The sequence below is a fragment of the Leuresthes tenuis genome, unplaced genomic scaffold, assembly GCF_036924035.1.
Source record: "Leuresthes tenuis unplaced genomic scaffold, fLeuTen1.0.hap1 SCAF_14, whole genome shotgun sequence".
In the NCBI taxonomy this organism is placed as follows: Eukaryota; Metazoa; Chordata; class Actinopteri; order Atheriniformes; family Atherinopsidae; genus Leuresthes; species Leuresthes tenuis.
Window position 1 is genome coordinate 15,947,068 of NW_027325368.1, and position 18,251 is coordinate 15,965,318.

At 39.7% G+C, this 18,251-nt stretch overlaps 1 protein-coding gene across 3 annotated transcripts in view; it reads left to right on the top strand.

Annotated features, from left to right (window-relative positions):
- The window catches only part of ephb1 (EPH receptor B1), a 147,439-nt gene that overhangs the window by 74,901 nt on the left and 54,287 nt on the right, over positions 1 to 18,251 (top strand). For all 3 annotated transcript variants that reach the window (XM_072363245.1, XM_072363243.1, XM_072363244.1), the window contains exon 4: positions 16,707 to 16,862. In XM_072363245.1, the coding sequence (XP_072219346.1) occupies positions 16,707 to 16,862 (156 nt within the window). The remainder of the gene's footprint in view (positions 1 to 16,706; positions 16,863 to 18,251) is intronic.

Below are 18,251 nucleotides of genomic sequence, written 5' to 3' on the forward strand. Positions count from 1 at the left end.
TGCTTTATGACACTCACAAATGGAATTAGTCAATTAATGGATATTGATTATTCTACCATCGTGGAGCTTGTTTATTGCTGCAATGTCTTCTAAATTTTGCCAGTGTGGCAGTCATCCTTTAAAAGCAATCGATCTGTGCAAGGTCCAGACATTCATTCCAGCCTTGGTTCCCGTCTCTGTTGTCCTGCAAAGCTTGAGTTACATGTGTTGGAGAAGGAGGATTGTTATTGAAAAGATAACATTTCAGTCATTTGTGCATCTGCAGAGAACTATTAATGAAAAGCGCAAAACACTTTTGCAACCAATTCCGCAAAATGACACGTTGCATGACTTCACATAGACAACTAGCTGCTTTCGCTGCTAGAGAAGAAATACGATCAATACTAACATGATCAGAATGCAATCTTTTCTTAATTTAGTCAGCGCAGCCTCCCTCTGATGACAATACACAGCCAGATTTGCTTCAAACGGTATGATAGTAATTGTTTTAGTTTAATTTGCAGCTGCATTTGAAAGATTTGCTTCGATTTTGCTTGACAGATACATCTAAACGTAACAATGACCCCTGGCACGCCACAGTGTCGGGGTAGGAAAAGCTTGAAGAACACAACAAATAGCTCAAGTTATTGACCTGGTCTCCAAACTTGCCAGATTCCCTAAACCAATGAAGCATCTGCTGTGTGCTCCATAATAAGCACAATCCACAGAGGCCTCACCCTGCAACCCACACAAAAAAAGAATCTGCTGCCAACATCCCAGAATCAGGCAACAGGGAAACCTAAAAGTCCAGTGTACATGGCCTCACAGGTTAGAGCTGTTCATTAGGAAAAGCACAATATTAGACACAAACAAGCGTTTTATATGTTGTGGTTAATTGGTGTAGAATTACCTTCATACCTATGACACCTTTTCGATGTTTGTGCGCTAGCTAGTTCTAGCATATATGAAGAGCCTCGGGAGATCAGAAATTGTTATCTTCGGGCTGGACCAGCATGACTAAAGTGCTAGTCCAATCTGAACAGTGCTATGCTTCTCAGAGAGAATGATATCTGATTAGCCCTTCTATAGCTGACAAACAAATGGATTTACTGTGTCTGGAATGTTCTCATGGGGAGCTGGATAGGCTGAGATGGAAAGACACTGCTTTTGTGTTGGAGCCTGTATGAAGCATAATAAGACCCTTTGGGGAATGAACCAAACAGAGTGATAGGGACACAAAAGCACACATGCTTGTACGCTAGATCAGTTTCACAATCTCTGTCTTCTTCACCACATCTATCTTTCTCTCTTATTTTCTTACAAACTGACCTTTACATTACTGCCTGTCATGCTTGACATATCATTATGTGTCTTGGCTTTGTAGGTCTGTTGAGTTTCACTCTCACCAAGTTTATTGTGTTCGCTAAGTCACATTTCAGCCTCCCACAAACAGGACAAACACAAGTAAATCATCACTTGTGTGTGTGTATGTGTATGCAGAAACATGCACATTTGTTTGTGTATGCGTGTGCTTCCTTTCTAGCACCGTATAAGCAAGTAAATCCTATTCCCTTCCAACCCTGTTTTCGCTCTTTATCTCATCTTTTGTGACTCTTTAATTCCCTATCTTGCACTGTCCATTCTCATCTTGTGCTGAGAGCAGCCAAGAAAAGAGTGTGACAATAGAGGTATTAACCAAATGCATACTGAGTTTGCCTGACTTGCACAGTCAGTGTGAGGCTTTTACACCCCTAATGCCCTATGAATAGGGCTGCTGCTCCTCAAGAAACGCCTTCATGAGCATTCGAACCGAGGGGCCTTTTTCTTGACTCTTGTGACCTGGATCCACATTGCCTGTGCTGGCCCCACATCTCAGAACACACGGTTCTTTATTATCATAAGCATTTAATCTGGATTGGAAGCCCTTCCATTGTGCAAATGATTTGAGAAGGGGGACCTCGATCAGACAAAAGACCTCTTCTTTGGCTGAGGGTGGAAGCACTTCTTAGCAGTGTCCCTCCCCTCTCATTCCACATAGAATCTCTGATAGAAGCAGCTAATTGTTGGATGGAGAGGAAGAGTGATGGGACGTTGAGAGGATGTCCTGCTTAACACTGCCCCCAGTGGAATACAAATGTGCCTAAGAGGAAGATGAATGCAACCTTGAGAGACGGATGCAAAAAAAGAAAAAGACCAATTTTTATCTTTTTGTCACTTTATTCATCATTGAATGCAGCTCAGAAGGGATCCTGTGATGCTGGCTAATAGTCAAAATTTTGGTGCGATCCCTCAAGGTGACAGCAGGTAAGACTTTGGAACTAGAACGCATAAGAAACTCATAACGAAGCTTTGAAGTGTAAGGCTGTTATTCTGGGCTTCTTAGCTCCAGAGTCTAATTAAATTATACCTTTGATCAGTGTCAGTGTAAATATAAAAATAAAAAATAAAATAAAGGTGTGTCAGCTATACCTGGGCTTGTTTGTTTCAGAGGTCTTACACATACATATATAAACTTACACATTTATTGAATTGGTCTGAAAAGAATAGGGTTGGTCCAGTAAACCCATTTCAGGCCTTTGCTTTGAAATGTTTCATTAAATAATTAATTGCGTGGTCGGTCTGGTTTCAGTGCTTCATTGGTGTATCTCTCAAGACTATTTTTCTCTTTCTCTGTTTCTCTTCTTCTGTTTTTCCCCCTCTCTCTCTCTCTCTCTCTCTCTCTCTCTCTCTCTCTCTCTCTCTCTCTCTCTCTCTCTCTCTCTCTCTCTCTCTCTCTCTCTCTCTCTCTCTCTCTCTCTCTCTCTCTCTCCCCGTGCTTGTTGCCCCAGAACACCTTAATCCAGTGTGAAAGCAATTGGCTCTCTCAGATCTAATCAATAGAGGGCTAGGGCACTGAGCCAGGGGGAACATCTCTGGCCCCTGCTCAGCTACAATCAATTTAGATCCATCGATTCAGTGATTGAAATACAAAGAGCAGGCGCACTGGACCGTACAGGTGCTTTAGTCTTTGGGTGTGCCAACATGTTATATATCCCCCCTTATGAGCATTTCACTGTATTTATGTGTGTTTGCTTGTGAGACTGTGTGTGTGTGTGTGTGTATGTGCGTGTTTGCACATTATGCGTTCGAGTGGATGTGCATGTTTGTGTGGATTTCTTTTGGGTGTGTATGGACAGTATGATTTATTTTCGAGCCATCTGTAGTAAAGTGGGAATGGCATTTAATCTAGCACCTCTGAGACGGCGCCAAGTAAAAAAAAAAAAAATCACTCCTAATCCAATATGTCCTGCCCAGGGAAGCTGTGTTTTAAAGGTGTGTGTGCGTGTGTGTGTTTGTGTGTGTGATGGCCTGTGCATTCGGTTGTACCCTAGGGTTTCCCCCTTCTTTGTGCATGCTGTGAAATAGTACAATGCATATGTTTGAAAGCTCAAATACATGCAGAGTTTAGATCAAAAATGTTGTAACTACAGGAGTTTGTGCATGTGACATAGATGATGTCAGTGCATATTTGTTTGACTTACATCATTAAGTGTGTTCATTAGTACAACAGTGTTGCTGTGCATACTGTACTAAGTGTATATTTAAGTTTGATCTGCGCACCATTTGTGATAAACATGAATACTCTCGATGATTTCATTCCAATTTATCACGAGTCATTAGCAACAGTAACACACAATCGAGAAGTTTCCTATTCAAAATCTGTCTTGAATCTTGTAGCTTAATTTTTTTAAGCAGCCGTAATGCAGTTTTAAAAGTAAACATAGTTGCTTTTTTTAATAAGTAATAAGGAAGCGATAGTAAACAATATTAAACAATAGTAATTCACACAGTTACGTGATTGGAAGGAAGCAGAGTAAACATTGTTTAAAAGGTTGTTTATTCAGTAAATTCATTTGCTGAGTCTTTGTGTCAAAAAGGTGTGTCAGTGATCCGAAATGTATTAGATCTAATTAATTTTGTGTGTGTAATATTCTGAAGGAGCTGACTATGATTGTGTCTGCCTAACATCCATGTTTTTCTTTCTTTTGTCAGACAGCTAGAGACATCAACAATTGTGACTGAAAATCAGGTTATTGATACTGTGTGGCATCTCGCCATTGCTCAAAGCATGTCAGCTTTGTTGTTCTGCTCTAATGAAATCCTGATTTTACTAATGCAGCGTCATTGGACAAAATCATCATTCAAAGCATCTTATTGACAACGTCCGTGTGGTGAATTCAGCTATAACAGGTTTAACACGTTTGGGTTAATAACTTTATTTAATTCCCATGCCTGTATACTAGGACAAGGACGGTGGTCTAATAAATGACCAAATCGAGCTGTTGCCTCATTCAACTTTGCATGCAACCATTCTGACTACCAGGTAGCTGTTGAATTCCCACTAGAATTGTGACTGAGGTCAGTAATGTTCTGCCTAATCTAACCCAAACAAGTATGACAGATTCGCACTCTCTACTTTAAGCACAGACTAACACACACTTGTGCGGAAGTACCTTGTTATCCCTTTTTTTATTCCATTAATGGCTTTATGCCATTTATACAGCTAATCCAGTTTCCCAGTTGGTCATGTTGTTTTCACCTTAATTCTCTGCTGGACAATGTATTGATGTCTTTTTCTAAGCCTACAATGTCACCAGGCCAAGGGAGAATTTGTCACACACCAGTTTGTTGCAACCCTTACAAAGTATTTATATTTGAAGAGTTTTTATTTTTTTTTGTTTGTTGATTTTCAACACAGCCCAATGCCTTACAGGATCCTTGCGCAGATAATTTCCAACTTTTATGAAATTTCAATTAGTTTATTTTTTCGATAAAATTAGCCCCTCAATAACAGTTAAGACAACAAATCGATCTGCCATCCATACATAAAGCAAAATATAGGTCTTATTGATAGTATACCAATGTTGCTGTATGCTGTTCAGTGTCACTGTCGGGCAGAAACCTTGTTAGTTAAAAAATGCAACTTTTCAGGATGTAAGAAAAATCCCCCTTTTCAAAATGAATGACCACTGTGTTTTCAAAGTTTGTATTTTGTTTCTGTGTATGGTAAACAACTTGGATATGTACTTATCTTAGTTATATGTTACAATAATTCATCTAAAATTGAGCTACAAGGTTGTTGTCTAACTACTGTGGGCAAAGTCTCTTTTCCGTCATGGAAACAGTGCACATCGACACTTTATCATCAGAAAGACAGTTCAAACGTTCAATTAAATGTTTTGTGTCACATGTATTCATTTAAGTCTATACAAGTCTCCACTGCTTAGTAGTAAGACAAAAATGTAGGCACTGAAATATAGAAAGGGTTAGGGTTGAAAAAACACACCGTCAAAATTTAGAATTGGCTTGTCAGAATGTTATTGATGTTTATATGATCTCGCATTTATAAAATGCATTGGCCTGCTGCTCTGAGAGCCACACTCTTAATATCCAATATGTTGGCTATCCACCAGCAACAATCTGTGGCTGTTTGTCATCCACTCTTCATCCTATCGATGCCTTTCCGTCTCCATCTATCCAGAAATGCATGAGGGCGTAAAGAGGTCCCAGAGGCGCACACAAACACACTTTCTACACACAACACATATGTGTGCCTGTTTCATACCTTTGGGCATATTGATTGTGTGTTAAAGGTCAGCACTGTCCAGATTTGGACAGGTGGGACGGGGGGCTGCAGTTCACTGTCACACGCAGCATTTCTGTGTGTTAGTGTGTGTTTGTCAGGGAGGAAATACAGCTTACTGATAAGGTTTCGAAGAGGTGTAGCAGCTGTAGATATGACATGAATATAGATGCGCTGTGGATGTGGTCACCTTTGGAGCATCTCACAGCTCAGGAGGCACTGCATGTCACAAAATGGGGTTAACCTCCACTCATTCACACTGTGCAACACAATATGTGTTGAATACATTCATTTGTAATTTTACTGTTGAAAAATCATGTGTGTTCATGTATGTCATTCATCCACTGATATTTACTGGTCATGCCTGGACTTGTTATGCACAGAATTGCTGTTTTTGTATGTATGAAAGCACACCCACTCAGAATCAGGAATGGATCTGCCGACAGATTTCCAATACAAATAGCAAAGTTGCTTTAAACAGCGTTCGTCACCCAGCCTTTTTTATTCTCTCTTGCCTCTTGTCAGGTTAGAAAAATAGCAGCCTTCACTTAGTATGCAATGAGAAATTGTCGCTTCACACAGACAGCATACATTTTGTTGGACTCTGCCACCAACAATTTGAGTTACGAGATGTACTCCTGAGTGCTTTCTCACTTTGTTTTGCTCTCGCTCACCCATTTCTCTGGTGTCTCCCTTTCTCACACTCTACTTCCCTCATTCCGGTCACTTTTACTCTCCCACGCTTCACATATAATTTGCTTTTTTTTTTCTTTTGATGCAGAACATCTCATCATTACTTCCCATTAGGCATAAAAAGCAGCAGGGGCGATGAACAGCAGATATGCCGGTACGGCTAGCGGAATATCTTGCCTGTGAAACATAATGATAGTTGTTTTTGCAGTAGTTGATGTCATCACCATGCCAGGGCTCACAGCTCTAGATGACCTCACCATCACTGTGTAGCCTTACATCCCCCACCCGCTCTCTTAATGCACTCCAACATCATTTCTTGCTCTGCTAGTACTGATACAGTATGTAACTTCAGTTCATTGTCTCTAATCTCATTGTTGGATTTGAAAAAAAAAAAGACAATCAGACTCATATTTTGCCTTCTTTTCTTTTTTTTTTGCTTTCTACATCCAAGTCCACAGTAGTGCTAACCTCTGGCCTCCAACTGAATCTAACAGCCTGTTTGCCATGTGTGAAAGTGACAGCATCAGCATGAAAGGGTGGCTGTTTTTTTTTTTTTTAGGTCAGACACATGTCAACAGACTTCTTTGTGGTAATGGTGTCGGGGACAGAGGGGCCTCTTGCACTTTTTCTGAGATTATGGATAGTGATGTTCAGCTTGGTGATTGTGTTGTGGGTGCTTGTCTTTGCCAGAAAATTTTGGTGTGAACACTGTTCGGTACGCTCAATTAGGAATCAAATTAGGCAATGGTAAACACTGAAGGGACCTTTGTATTTCAGCTTTTTTATCATTCTTTCCCGCTGCTACGTACATAATTACTTATTCCACTTCCCACGCCTTGACATTCATTAGTGGGCTTTAAACCCTGAGCTAATGGGCTGGTTTTAGGATACATGGGTGTTTGAAGCAATTGTTAGATCTTGCTAGAGTCCTTCTCAAATTATTTTGTTATTTAACAGTTATCATATTATGCCACAGTAAGGATCTAGTTCCTTTTTTTTTTAAATCAGAGATTTTTGATAATTTGGGTGGCGGTATGGTAGCTACAACTGGATCAAAATTCCCAGTTGCATTTTTTTTTTCTTGACCCAAATCTAATTAATACGAAGAAAGAAAATGCTTTTCAAATTTCATTTGCATTAATTCCACCTTCATATAGTTTCTAAAGTGCTTTCAGTTGAATGGTGCAGTGACATCTGGAAGTGGATAAAACGGTTGTAACTTAATTTTAGTTTATATGTGGTTGACCAGCAACAGGTAACGTTCAGGGCTTTTTGGACAAGTAACTGCATGATCAATCAGTGTTTTGTTTTATTCTTTCGTCATCTCCTTAATTTCTTCTTCTTGTCTTAATTAGTTTAAATGCATAAGCATCAGCCCACTGGGCCAAACTCTTTGGTTCAGAACAGATCTATTAAGAACTTTTGAACTCCAAATGCACCACACGGCCCTTATCCCACATACCTTATTACTTTCATTTTATATTAGCTATGCTGTACAAACATTTCACTTTAACATAATCTAAAAGGGAAAAAAAAGGTTGAGTAGAATTGCCCCTACTCATTGCCAGTATAAGTATATTATATTGTAGCTGTTACTTTACATTATAAGAATGTTATTGATTTTTTTTTTTAACAAATAAGACAGGAAAGAACATCTGAAGCAAACCCTGATGACTTTAATCTCATCTTCTCAGTCTATGTGAGAAATTCTAAGACAAACTTCTAAACGGCAAACGCTGTATATTTTGTAGCGCTGCATAATTATGAGGCCCGATCGTAAACGTGTAGCCAAATACCAAATTTGGAACCAAACAGTTCACAGTTAAAACAGTTAAGTAGAAAGATTTAAAAACCTAAGTTGACTTTCATGTGTTGCTACAAGCTGGACAAAGTTACTTTTTCCACAAGGTTCTGATTGTTTAAAGAAGAAAAACACTGTTTCCACTGTTTTCTGTCCATAATTATTTCCCACTTTGTTGTTTCACCATCACTTATTCATTTGTCTGGTGTCATTAGTTTAAATTCCTTGTGTCAGAACTATGAGCAGCAGTAAAAACAAAGGCTGGAAGACCATAAATCTAATAACCATTGTTGAACAAAGCAAAAACTGAAAAGCAAAAAGAGCAGGAGTGGGCATGTTTTGCTAAACGCTATAGATTAATTGATCTAGCTATGAAGTTAATGAGCTAGATCCATTTAAAAAGAGACAAGTGCTGAGACAGACAGAGCTAATGGTCTCTCTTAACAGTTTGAATGATAAGGAAGAGAAAGCTATTGTTCTCGGTACATATTCTTTATTCACAGGGTACTTAACAGGGTACAACAACTGCTTATTGATGATCATTCTGATGTGAAGTCATTATCCAAAGACAATTCAACACACAACACAAAAACTTAGCTCTTGCTATAAAATCTAAATTGAATATTCTCTATGAGTGAGTTAGACTTTATTTGACAAGTTTGTTACCTCTGTAACTTCAGTTAAGTTTAACAGTGAGGCTAGATTGATTAAATCGATACTCCAATCACAGCGTTAACAAATACTGAGAATAAACTCTCTTTCTCTCCCGACTGATTTCCCCCCTCGTCAAGTAACTTTAAGTTTTCTTGTCCTTCCTTTTCAACTCTGTTAGTTGACACTGGGCAATGCGCCTGGCCAGCCCCCTGTTAAGCTCTGATTACAGTGTAGATTGTAGTGCAAGCACATGTTACTGCCTGCTGCGAGCCGATATGTTTCGAAGGGAGGTTTTCTCTACTACCTTGCCAGGCAGTAGAGAAAATTGTTGGCACAGTGGAGCTTCCTACAGTACCAATACCCCTCATTTTCTCTGTCTCTTCCCCGTGGTTGTCTTTGACCACTCTTCTATCTGAAATATTTGCTCAGTGTTTGGCACATAATAATCTCACCTTCCTGGAAATAAAACCCACCTGAGCGAATGTGCCAGGCATGGTACAGAGCAGCAAACTGCCAACGCAACACTTGGAAGTGAAGAATCTGCATGAAGATTGAACATTACATAGCTCTCTTGATCTGTATCATGCTCATATTATGCACACGCATGCACACGGATATGTACACATGCAGACACACAAATTATGCCTGCGCTTTCCGTAAGCCAGATTTCCCAGTCGGCTGGTCTGTCATTGGCCGGCTGTTCAAAGGGAAAGTGTGGGCCAAAAAAAATTCTGGCTGTGAGGTTACCATGGTAACAGCCTGCCCAGGGGCGTGGGCTGTCTGCTAAATTGTTCGCTGGTTTGTAAAGGCTCATACGCACACGCGCACTTTAATTTCAGGAGAATGTGCCCTCTTATATTCATCGACCACCAGACACACGCTCTGTTCTTTAACGCTATCAGTGAAACTGTTGGATGTCATGCCTCTCATGTGAAGCAACACAAATATTTTAGAGAAACACCTCGTTATCTATTCTAACTAGGAGACTCTTTCACCTGGTTTTAACTATTTATTGCTGCATTTCCCTCACTTAAAAACAGTCAGACGTAGTTTTAAATATCCCGACATGTATACATAAAGCAGATCAGTCCTGAACTGCAATCATTTCCTGAATGTTACAGTGTCTAAACTGAAGTGTAATGCAGATTTCACACATATTTTCTTCTATCTAAGCGATATCGCCTGTCTTCTTAAATACAACGCTACGTAGCATGATAGCTATGTGTTTAGTTCCAGCCTGAATTGGGGGATGTCTCAGCTTTCTCAAGGGGGGGAGATCATTGTTCACTGAGGTTTCTGCAGCATCATATATTGCTGTATCAGGTAATTGGGAGAACAGGCAACTCTAGATGTTTGGTGATAATGACAAAAGCAGCAGAAAGCTTTAAGTGTATAAAATATATGCGTGTGGGAGCAAGTTTATGTGTACATAGGTGGTTGTGGGTGTAGGTTGGTGTTTTAAGTTGGAAGAGAGGCTCTGACAGGGTCAGAATGGGCAGATGATTAATGATCTTGGGGAGTGTTATGCAGGCGGGACTCCTCGGCACCGCTGCTTTTGACAAAAGGATACGAGGCTCTACTCTCTTTTAACCATCCCTTTATTCCTGAGAGAACCACTCTGGCCCTCTTATGCCCTCTTGCATTCTGTCTTTTGAGATTAGAAGGTGATGACTGGGCATAGTGGCAACTCATACTGACCAGACTTGCCAAATGATGTCACCACGAACCCTTAAAGTAAAAACGAAACGGCCTCTCTTGTGAGAAGTTATATGTCGGAGTCCTAAGTCTTTCATTGAGTAATTCTGTCCTTGTTTACTGGAGATGGTTGATTAAGGAAAAAATGTGTTTAAAAGAAACCAAAAAGAAAAAAACAGTTTCTTAAAATGAATAAATCATAACCCTTAAAGGCACTTTATCCTGACCTTTATTATCCTGCAGGCATTTTCTGATTATTCTGACAAGGCCCTGCGTAAGCCCATGCCTCAGTCTCAAATAATTGTATTGTGTTTTTCAATGACCTTGTGGAGAAATGGAATACCTGAGTTGGAAAAACAGCTCATTATGTGGATAGTGCAAGGAAAATGAACAATGACAGAAGAGCGAGGCGGAATACCAATGGGTTGTCGCTCTTACTGCCTTTTGTTTTAAGATGTTGGCTGTTACCTCAGTCAAACAAGCATGTTTTCTTCTCCCCTCAATTTATGTTCTCATATTTATCACATAACAAACCTATGCAGACTTTTGTCTTTGCATGGACATGGCCCCCTATGGTTTCAACTGGAGAGTGCTGTCTTAGTGAGTGACTAAGCAACAAAATAGTGAAACTGGGGTCTTGACCTGATCATAAGCCTGTCTGCATGAGTGTTTGTGAGTGAGTGGGTGTATGCATGACTCTAAAGCCTCTAAAGACTGTGATCTGGACCATGTGATGGATGAGCGTTGGGGTTAAGGGTGCACTTGGGGGGCCAAGAGTTGTATTTAAGGGTCACCGATGGTAACTCACTACTTGAGCTCCTCTTTAGGTCACACACCATGCTTAAAACCTTGGACAGACTTGGTTGGTATTGCAGTTGGTATTTCATAGCTGAAAAAATAGCCAAATAGAATTATACAGTGTTATGGAAAGACTTGGAGTAGATTTTGCTGTAGAAAATGTCTTAACACAACTTTGATGTACTCATTTTAATAAGAGTTCAGTAGAATGGGTCAAGCTATTACATCACGGATCTCCAAACAGCGTTTACTAACAATCCAAAGGCATTTGATGTTATACACTATTTCCTGTGACCGGTTAAATAGTTTAGCGAGAAAATTTTCTGACAGCACTGAGTGGTGATCTCATCATTGTTGTTTTCCCCTCAATGTACAGGTGCCGCAGCTAAGAACGAACAACTAGAGGTCCAATCATAGAGATGTTGGTTCTGTGTTGAATTATGTTGCAATGAGTCAGTTCAAGATAGTTGGAAAGAAACTCTACTTTGATGTGCAAACATGCAAAAAGTGCCCTAAACAAAGATCGTCATCATCACATTGCTGGTGTTTTCCGTAGCCGTGTCAACAAAGAGGGGTTCAGTGTATATTCTGATGTCAAACCAAGGATTAATGACACACACAATCCGACATTGCATGCCAAAACGGCAGAATTTTCTAGTCCATCAACATCAATAGTTTCACAGCTGGAGACAGATGTTTTATAATCAACTTGGTTTCAGTGCCCAAAACTACATTTGTAGTAGGCACAAAAGCATGTAGATGTCAGCTGTTCTCAAAATACCCATGTTTGTGTGCAGAGAGGCTTACTTGCATAGTTCGGCTGGCTGTTACTCAGGAGATAGAGTTGGTGTCCTCTGGCTTCCTCAGTATACGTGTTAAAGTGTCCTTGGGCAAGGTATCAAAGCCGATATAGCCCCAACTTGTTCCTTGTAAAACACACTTAATCTCACATAACCATCTGCTAATTGAGAGTAATAATGATCGTTCCATATCAGTAAAAGCATATCTTTGATTGCATTTCCCATAATTTTACTGTGAAGCCATTTTTGTCGGTTTAAGATCTCATGCATACTTAATAGTATTAGCCAATACAAAATCAGGTGAGAACGCGGTGTGCTCTAACTTACTTATCTGTTGAGACCCTTTGCATTGGCTTTCTGCAATTCCTAACTCCTACATTTCCATTTTATCAGTCTGGTAATGCTAGCATGACAAGCTAATTTGATTCTTATCTCTCTGAATTCCGAGTGATAAGAACGTACACGATCCTACATCTCAGACTGCACATTCAAAACCCATGCACATTATGTGACACGGTGCCAGTGTCCTTCTATATGTAATGTATTACCAGCAGTGCGCACTATTGCTCAGCAAGCATTTTGCTTGGTCTAAACTGTAAGTGCTAACTCTTGGTCTTGTGCATCAGCCATTTTTCAAGACACACAAGCATCGTTTCATACTGCTAATCTTTTCATGTAGTTATTGTCCTGGTAAATTGATACACTCCCGTATAAAAAAGGTAAGAGCAGCGTTTACCCCAAACGAACCCACAATTTCAAATATGACATGGGCAAACTGGGTGTGTACATGTTAGTTTATTCCTGACATTCCTGACTGACTTTGATTTTGTTTATCGGTAATCTAGCACAAGAAAATGTCATGTTATGTCTATTTGACATGAATGCAGTTAGACAGTTGGGCAACAATATGTGGTGAGCATATAGATCTCCTGCTGTTACATCTGTGTCAACTACAGAGTGTGATAGAACCAGTAGAATCAGAGGGAGACAGAAAGACAACATAGGTGGTTGTCTTTCTGTCTCTTTAATCAACTTTATAGATTAAAATCCACGAGTCAAATAGAATAAACGAGGAAAGGACAGGTTGGAGAAGTAAAAGAGAGAAACAAGTTTATTACCAGTTGCACAGACGAAAAGATTAGAGGGCAGAAAAGATACTGTCGAAAGGAACAAATGTTTTGTTTCTGCATACAGCTGGTTCAGTTGTGGGTTATTCCCCCACTAGGGACACTAATTGCATGTTGATCTAATGTTCAATCCCCTCTTGTCCCTGAAAACCAACACATTTGATGAGTGATGGGTCGCTTAATGATTTTTTTTGTTTTTCCTTTAATACAACACAGAAACTTCTGGCCTCCTCCAATCTAAATATTCTCAAATCAGTAGAGAAGTTTGGGCTCAGTTCCATCTACAGTGAAGTATGCAGTAACAATACTCAGCCGAATGCTGCCTGCCCTTTTAGGGTTTTGGTAACATGATGTAGACTTCCTCAATATGTCATTCAATATGTTTTCCCCCTTCCTCTCCTCCTGAGGTAAATCACAAGGCAGTTAATTAACGAGTTTAATGTTTGGATTCATGAACATATTATGTTTCAATTAGACAAAGAGCCTCAGCTCCAAGGTAGGAGTTATAATCTAGACAGACATTAATCTTCTGCTGTGTCTAAAGTGTTTGCACATGCATGTGTATGTGTGGCTGCCTGTTTGCTTTCGCCTGACTGTCACTTATCTCCCCTCCTGAGGATGCTGATTGCAACATCCTCACTTTTTCATGGAAAGGCATTGAATTATCTCAGGTTCTGCAGAACAGGTTCTCGTCAAGTGGCGTAAAATACGGGTTCACCATCTTCTTTAATGGGGTCCGCAGTGGCTACAACATGGGTTGCTGTGTTGGCCCTACATGCATTCTTTGATGCTAGTGCGGAAGTGGGTTATTGAGTATGCATGCATGAGCGTGTGCATTCTTTTGCTCACACATAGTTTGCTTTGAAACACATTTGCCGCACTGTTATCTCGGACAGCTGAATCAGCACAGCCTCCTCTGCTTTTCTCTTCAGTTTTGCCCATTTATGAGTGTCCAGGGAAGCTGCAGTCTGTCTGTAAACACACAACCCCAGGGCAGAACCTAATGCACATATTCTGCTCACACCCCATTAAACTCACAGTGAATAACCTGCAGCAATCTGTTGTCAGGAGAGCCAGTTCGATACATTTTAGGATTCCTTGCTTGCTTGTGTTGTGGACATCTGCTTGCACGTGGTTCTCTTCTTATACAGCAAAGATGAGGATATATTATTTCTCACCTCTGACTCTGCTTGAAATGCATTTTTTTTTTATCCATGTTTCATCATCTTGAAATGGCTGATAGCATTTGAAGTTCTTGCTTTATAAAATGGCCCAGCAGGGGGTTTGTGCTTCTGCATATGGCTGGGGAGCACTTTTTAAGACACAATGTTCCTGTATTAGGACAAACTTGATCTTGTCGCACAATAAAATTGTGTGTTACAAGTTAAAAGAGGTCTCAAACTTCTATTCTCAGACAAAAAAATAAAGCCTCCCTCTTATAGAAACATAACTGCCTTAATAGTACTCTTCCAAACTCTTGAGAACCATTATATACTCTGTGGCACATGCATCTGGAACATTCATAGCATACGTTTATATCCTTTTATAAGCCCTTAGAGGCCGTTGTGGTCTGGTATATGTATTTGTATTGATATATGGTGATTTGGCTGTGTGTAGAAAAAATTGTGAGACTAAACATCAGGTCAGTCAGTTCATCTCTGGTGTTTCTAGCAACCACAGCTATGAAGATGGGAGAAGAGCCACAGCCTTGGCAGCTATTTGAGCTATGTGTGTTTGTGTGTGTGTGTGTCTTTCAGTCACTAACGGCCCATCAGAGAGGTTGGCTGAACGGTATGGATACAGGAGTCATAAAAACAGATACCAGCTCTCATAAAAGTGTTGTAAAATAGACTTTAGCTTCCAAGCCTAACCACTTAGTAATTTAAATGAAGCATAAAAGTTTTTAATTAAACCTTAAAAACCTTTAGACTCCAAGGTATAATGTTCCTCATACACAGAATGCTACATCGGCCACAGTTTGATCCAGCAAAGAGGGGGACGTTACCAACTCCTTGTCATTATTACTATTTAAACGAGAAAAAAAAAAAAAAAAAAAACCTATACTAACGCTGTCAGATCGAACTGATAGACCCATAAACAGATACAATAGAACCGATTTTTTTGAGAAAATTCAGTATTGATTTAATCAATCGACAAAAGGCTCATTACTTTCAGAAACTCTGTCCTTGCCTGTTGACCTTCTGTGAAACCGTTTTCTTATCTTGGCTGCATATTTTCCAGAGCAATTTTCTTTTTTACACAGTGCCTAAGTGCTATAAAAGGAATAAAACTTGTTTTTTACGCAAGTGTGAAAATATCCTACATCTGCAGTCAAGTCATTGCAATCAATCAGCCGTGTCCCATTTAATTTATAACCTCCCATCCCTTAGTGTCCAGCAAAACCACAACTTCCTCCCCCATCTGTAAGCTCACTCACCAGAAATCTGTCATAGTTATTACAGTCATCAAATCCTTCAACTCTGTTTAGAATCTTTTCAGATTTGTATTCCTTGAAGTATGAGCGTAACTGGATAAGGTTATTGCCTTCAGTAAGGAGCAGAGATATCAGAGACAATAATCTTTGTCCTCCACCATAGTCTTTAGAATTTAGGACTGTGACATGTCACAACGACCTCCACAAACTAGTGCCAGCAGGACTGTTGCAGTCTTGTTTTTAAAACTTGTACCATTACAACGGCTGTAGGTTCAGAGGTGTGGTCATGAATGAATGTTGCAGAATGAATGTTGGAGTGGCTGTGGCCCAAAACGTAGAAAAGGTCATCATTTAATCTGACAGTCAGTGGTTCTGTTCTTGGCTCATTTTGTTCACATGTTTAAGTATCCTCAGGCAAGATACCAAATTGTTACATGTCCCTGATGTTTCATTAACATCTGTTCTGAATGTGTGAGAAAGATGTATGCAGTCAAAATGCCATTTTGAATGAATATGACTTGTACTGTAAAGCTCTTTCAGTGTTAAGTTGATAAAACTAGAAAAGTACTGTATTCTGTTTACTATTTGGAGCCTCTCTTATCATATTAGGCAATGGATAGGAATAAAAAATTTACAAAGCACTATATCAGCGTCTGGCAGTGTCTTTGATTATTTATGCGAGTGAAATTTGGGAACATTTTCTCATAGGTGCTAGGGATTAGGTGATGTGTTTATTTTGACTATCTTTACCTGTTTAAGAGATACCATTATATAAAGACTAGAAAATGGCTCTGTCCGTAGTTCCATTCATCTCTCTACCAGTTACTACTAACTTCTAAAGCTCACTGAACACATATTTATATTTTAAAATTCATATATGAACAAAAGTGTGACAACTACAATTTAAAGTGTTGAGATATGTTATATGAGGACCTAAATAAATTAAAATCTAGTCTAAGGTTGGACTCTATACACTTGTCTCTTTTCATCTATTCAGATCATAGATGGATTCACTGGTCCCTGATGAGTCAGTGAGTTTTGTTTGGCTTATGGATTATTGTCTTTGTTACTTTTCTGACTTTTTTCTTTTCTTTTGGCACAGCATGTCCACCAGGTACCTTCAAGTCAACCCAAGGTCCGGGTCTTTGTCTGCAGTGCCCTCCCAATAGCCGTTCCACATCTGAGGCTGCCACTGTCTGCGTGTGCCGTAATGGATACTACCGTGGGGATGCTGATCAGCCAGATGAACCCTGCACCAGTGAGTGTGCTTTACATGACACTGTATTCACACACAATCCCTACAACACAATGACACACTTGTTTGACAAGATCTTGAAGTTTGCATACCCATGGGTGCTTGTTCATTTATCTGTTTTATTGTAAGAGTACCAATATAAGACAGACTGGTCAGCCATGTTTCCAGTTATATTTTCACCAACTTTTCTTTGTCATCAAGGCAGCACATTGAAATAAGTTGGTATCCAAACTCCCAGTTGTCTTCTTTGTCTGGTTACAATAATCACAAAGTAAGGCTGGCATCGCTGACATCTCCATCGCTTTGCCAATGAGCATCATCTGTGTTTCCCATCAGTTATCCCTTCTTTTCTTTCTCTCCTCCTCCGCTTTCTTTTCTGTCGCAGTTCTTTCACTCTGTCTGCTATCATCCCCTGAAGTCCTAATTACTCAGGCAGATGCTGTGAAGCTTCGACACTGTCCTGCAGTTATCCGCTGGAGATCCAATAAGGCCTCTCACAGCATCATAGTTATCTTAATATGATGTAAAAAGCAATATGCTCAGCCTTCTTGCTGTCCCTGCTGACACGCCGTTACGCAGAAGCAGAGCCCTAAAAAGTTTGTTTACCCTGTTTTCTTTCTCTGCCATTAGGGAATGTCTAAATTGTCCGTTTTCTCATGTACAGCAGACCGGGAAGCATTATTTGATTAGTTATGTGTTCATTTATTGCTGATTCATTAACATAGACATGGTTAATTGGCGTCAGGAATGAACTCAGGACTGCACTTGTTCTAGTTAGCAGTAGTTTAGCAGTTGCATAGCCTCCACAGCTATATTTTATATAAATAAGTGCATTAAAGCTGCATTAAAGCTGCAGAGGAGCTGTAGCGTAGCATCGCTGTCCAAATTAATATGCTTCCCAAGTTCTTTCCCATCCTCGTCTTTTGGCTTTTGTTGTTCTCAGTGAATGACTCTGCTTTTCTTTACCTTGAGGTTTATCTTCCGTCCCATGGTAGTGTATGCAGAATTCCCCCCCCCCCAACTATAGCATCTGCCACTAACTGGAAGCATTACATTTTCCCCAAGCAATCTCCTAGCAGCTTCCCCCTGGTTATCTTGAAAAGATCCCCATGGTCTATGCAGCATGTTACTTTCTTTCTGATTCCAGTTTCCTCCATTAATATGCTTCCCTCATTTTGCACTGATTAAAAACTCTATACTCTAATGTTTCCTGAACATTAGGTTATAGAGTTTTTTTTTCATTTATTTGATAACATATCTTTAGTATGCACTCGTATTACTAGTTATGAATTTAAACTGTGCAAAGAAAAATATTCAATAGAAGAACCTGTATCCCAATTCACAGAAAAATGCTTTTATTTTTCATGCTTGCATTTAAAATATCCTCCAGAG